General features: G+C 29.8%; 1 protein-coding gene across 1 annotated transcript in view; it reads left to right on the plus strand.

Moving 5' to 3' along the window:
* LOC106467321 (serine-protein kinase ATM-like) overlaps positions 1–5,181 on the plus strand; it is a 158,523-nt gene that overhangs the window by 95,082 nt on the left and 58,260 nt on the right. Inside the window, exons 37-38 of the mRNA XM_022395484.1 lie at positions 1,483–1,651; positions 4,481–4,574. Of these exons, the coding sequence (XP_022251192.1) occupies positions 1,483–1,651; positions 4,481–4,574 (263 nt within the window). The remainder of the gene's footprint in view (positions 1–1,482; positions 1,652–4,480; positions 4,575–5,181) is intronic.

Genomic DNA, 5,181 nt, shown 5'->3' on the forward strand with positions numbered 1-5,181 from the left:
AATCAGACCCCTCTATATTTTTTTCAGTAATTTATATATATATATATATATAAAGATGAAATGTGTGTTTGTTTGCACCCTATCTCCTTCGAATCTTTTGGGCCAATCTCAACCAAAATTTGTATATAAACACTATGAACTATGGGGAACATCCTAAGGAGTCAAAATTTAACTTAACCCTATTTCTATTTTATAAAGCCTGTTGATATACTACTCCCAGCATATTGAGTCAATCTCAAACAATCTTGGTAGGTTGACACTCTAGACATTGTTGAATATTCTAAAGGGATTCACGGTCAAAGTATGAAAGTTGCTGGATTGTTTCTCAAACAACCATGCTTTTCTAATGGTCAATAAAATGTAGGGTGTTCAAGGGTGGGATCACCTCAAAATCTTTATTTGTTGGTTGATGGAAAGCAAACTGCAAATGTTGTTTATGAAGAAGCTTTGTTATAATTTTAAAGTTTTGAGATAAAGTTTATGTCCAAGTTATTACTTTGAAATATATAATTGCTTTTAAACTTACATTGTTTTAATTAAGTTTAAACATTCCCAGTCAGTTGATAGGCATTTCAACTTGTGTAATATAATATGTCATTTGATAGAGTAAACTTTGGCTTTCTGTTGGTTATAGATAATACAGAATAAAATGTCAGAGAGAGCTATTGGCAATTTGTGAAAGAGAGGATGTGACAGGTGGCTGTGGCAAGTGGGGTCTGATTGGCTCCGTAAGCAAATAAAATTGAAGGCTATAAATATTATGCTTTGCCTGAGTAATATCTATATTATAACGAATAAATTGCATTAAATTCATTGCTTCTTGGAAAGGTGGTAAATAAATTAGAAAAGAGGGAAGACCTAGAGAACAAATATCACAATTCTTATACTTGGGGAGGTTGAGGATTTTTTTTGTATATTTCCTTATAAAATTAAGAATTTAAAACTTGTAGTAAAATTTCATTTATTAACTATATTTTGATGCTAAGTTTATTTGTATACAATGATAATATAGTATTTTATATTTGAAATGTAACTATAAAGTTGTGACATGCTTACTTTGACTTACTTATAACGAGAGGGTTAAACAAAATAACGATCATAAACATTAAATAAAAACAAGGTGCTCTTATACATCCAAATGAATTTTTTAGCAGTTATGACTTGAAATGATTACAGTTTGGAAGTAATTATTATGTGTTGTTAAAGTGATCTACATTTTCACACTTTTTTTTTAATTTTCAGGCATCTTTTGTACTGAATTTTTTAAATTTGTTCATTTGACTTTGTTAGTGAAAAATGTTCTTATTTGAGTGATGTTGTCATTACTGAAAAAACGAAAATAAAGTATTCTTTTTTTTTCTTTTTTATAAACAAGTTTATTTTCAGTTTTAACTTGTAAACAATTTTAAATATACATTCAGTGAGACCTGTTTACTTATTTTGAGATAATGATGCACTTTATATACATTGTTTTTATTGCAGGCTGATGTATGCAAAGAACTATTGCCTTACGTTGTACACATAATTTTGCTTCAGGGAAATGAATGCTTTCAAGAAGTACTCTCTCGACAAATTTCTGGTTTCTTTGAGAAACATTGTTCTAAGAGTTTGCAAGCTGGAAGTCGCTGTACCACACCATTTGTACAAACAGGTTAGTTAAATAATAGGTTTTAGTTAGTGATTGTTGAGGTGTTTATCAATGGTTGTTAATTGTGTGTGTGTGTGTCGACTCATTTTTTGCTAATTCAGCATCATAGTGACAACTGAAGTAAAACCCTCATGCATGTGTGAGTCTTCAAAATATCATTTCATTTTTACAACAGATTTGCAGTCACTGTCAGTCTCCATAAAATAACGATTAGACTACATCTTCAACTTAAGAAAACTTGAATTATACAGTGGCACAAATATCTCTAGCAGTCTTAACTGACCAATAAATCCTAGTTTTACCAAGTGTGATTAGAGGGGTAGAATGATTGCATTCAACAATAGAGAACGATGTTGCTACATTTTTGCTTCAGTGATGGTGTTTAATGGATTCCTATTGACTATTATGAGTTAGGTAATGAAATGGCAAACCCAAATGACTTGCTGCGGTTTTGAGACTTGTGGTTGATGAATTGGCAGATGGCACTCATACACTTATAATATTACCTTTAGTTAGGGAAGCTGAAGCATACCATTATAAAAAATAATAAAAACATTCCAAAAATTCCACAGAAGCTATTATGATAGGATTCAAAAACACCTTAAGTTCATTAAAATCTTTTCCTGCTACATGTTAGACTGTAGCTGCTCTTGTAGAGTAAAAGAAAAGTGTGTTCAGGGACTTGAGCTTATGTAGCAGCTACAGAGCAACCTTGCTTTTTAATATGCATAGTGAAACAATCTCATGGAAACACTTAAATCCCCAAACAGAGTTTGCATCATTCTCTAATAGCTATAACAGACAAGACATTCAAAAATGATTTCTAATCAGTAGTTATTGCAATGAAGCATATCTGATTTTTCAAGCTACATAATTCATAGCAGGCCAGTAATATATATTATATATCTTCAAATGTTGGATCTCAGGTACAGATTTTATCACCAAGAAGTCTTATAAAGATGTCAATACATTATAAATTCAGATGGTTCAGAATAACTTCATGGTTTAAAATATAATGCAAAAAAGAATCAACTATTTTTCATGCAAAGCTCTCATAAAAGCTGAGAATTGGAAAAAATGCTGGATGACACTAATCATTTATTTTGCATTGTAAATTCCTAGGTCCAAGTTGGATTCTGATATGTATTAGCTAATGAAGGCTAAGAGATATTAATCGATAATTTTTGACAAAAAACATTTCTGAAAGTTCATGAAATAAAATAGATGCTTCCTTGGATTTTGCAAAATCTTCTGTAAATGAAATAGTCCTACATCATTACTTAAAAACTATTGAGTTTGTGTAAATTTGTAAGCTGTTAAAGAGTGATTGTTATCATAAATAAGAAGGGAAGAAAATATTTCTTTCATTGCTCCTACCAGGAGTTTCAGTAATTGGCAAGCAAGTAACTCACATTACCCTATTGAATTATGTTATACACAGGCTACTTCCAAGTTGCTTGCAAGAACACCTCATCAAAAATTATTACTATTCATTTTGTAATTAAGTTTCTAATTTTTACATTAGTTACTTTTATAATAATAAATAAAGAATACACAAGAAATATAGGGCTTATATATGTCTTCTTTCTTTCTTCTTTTTTTTTTTTGCTGTCTAACTGTCGATGAAACTTAACCCTACTTTGTTCTACTAATAGTACTACTGCACTAAATAATTTTTCATTTAATTAGATAATGCATCAAAGAACACTGTTAAAAATTCAGTTACACTTGTCAATGTGTTTCCTTTGGGAATAAAGTTTCAACAAGATGTGAAATAGATAATGTAATTTAATATGTCATATGCTAGATTAAAACCTTGCTTTCTATTGGCTATAAAAAATATAGTATTAAACATCAGAAAGAACTATTCACAATTTGTGAAAGAGAGGGTCTGATTTTCTATTTTATGGCTCTGTAACCAAATAAGATTGAAAACTATAAAAATTATTTCTTGGAAGGGTGGTAAATAAATTATAGAAGAGGGGATGCATAGAGAACAAATGTCAGAATTCTCATACTAGGGGAAATTCAGGATTTTTTTAAAATATCACCTTATAAAATTTAGAACCTTAAACATATATAATATTAGAATTTAAATTATTAGCTATGTTTGTATAATAAGTTTATTCGTATAACATGGTAAGAAAGTAGTTTAATTGAATTTTATTATACCTCTGTAAAACCTTGTGATGTGCACAAAAGGATGCCTGTAGTGAGTAGGTTAGTTTTTATTCATTCAATTAAAGAATTGCAATAAACTACCACCAAGCTGGAAAGGGTTAATAGTCCTCTCAGATTATTCTATTTGTATCTAATGAGTGTATCAAATAAACCTGTTTTAACACACAAATGGATGGCATAATGAATGGAGCACTACTGCTGTTGTAAACCAAAGCTGCAATGTGATATACTATTTCAAAAGTTTTGCAATAGTTGTTGGATATTTCTTCATGAATATAAATTATGCAAAACTGAAGTTGTGGCTGGAATTTGTTTTCTCAGTAAAAGGTATTGACCCTTTTGTAATTATTTCTTTACCTTTGAGAAAAATTTAATAAGCATTTTACATGCCGTTATAATGAAATAAGTGTCATATTTTGCTAATGAAACCTCTGTCATACTATAATTATTAATTTCATGTACATCTCGTAGTTTGTGTCATTACTTGAGTGATCAATTCTTTTAAAGCACCTTAAGCACAAGATTAGAAATGAGCAGTTTTTTCATTATGATATGCATGCAATATTTACTGCATTTTTATTTAGTTAAGTCATGAGTAATGTCCAGGAAACAAAGTTTAGACATGGTGGGAAATAACTTTTTTTTTTGAAGGATTTGGAACACCCACACCTATTTATATGTGTAAAGCATCTGTACAAACCATGCTTAGTGTTATCCATCATCTGAGATTACAGAAATGTTCTTGGTGAGTAACTTGTAATGATATTTTGTGTTATCCATCATGTGAGATTACAGAATTGTTCTCAGTGAGTAACTTGTAATGATATTTAGTGTTATCCATTATGTGAGATTACAGAATTGTTCTCAATGAGTAACTTGTAATGATATTTAGTATTATCCATTATGTGAGATTACAGAATTGTTCTCAGTGAGTAACTTGTAATGATATTTAGTATTATCCATTATGTGAGATTACAAACTTGTTCTCAGTGAGTAACTAGTAATGATATTTAGTGTTAGCCATTATGTGAGATTACAGAATTGTTCTCAGTGAGTAACTTGTAATGATATTAAGTATTAGCCATTATGTGAGATTACAGAATTGTTCTCAATGAGTAACTTGTAATGATATTTAGTATTATCCATTATGTGAGATTACAGAATTGTTCTCAGTGAGTAACTTGTAATGATATTTAGTATTATCCATTATGTGAGATTACAGAATTGTTCTCAGTGAGTAACTTGTAATGATATTTAGTGTTATCCATCATGTGAGATTACAGAATTGTTCTCAGTGAGTAACTTGTAATGATATTTAGTGTTATCTATCATGTGAGATTACAGAATTGTTC

Source organism: Limulus polyphemus, unplaced genomic scaffold (genome assembly GCF_000517525.1).
Source record: "Limulus polyphemus unplaced genomic scaffold, Limulus_polyphemus-2.1.2 Scaffold2567, whole genome shotgun sequence".
Lineage (NCBI taxonomy): Eukaryota > Metazoa > Arthropoda > Merostomata > Xiphosura > Limulidae > Limulus > Limulus polyphemus.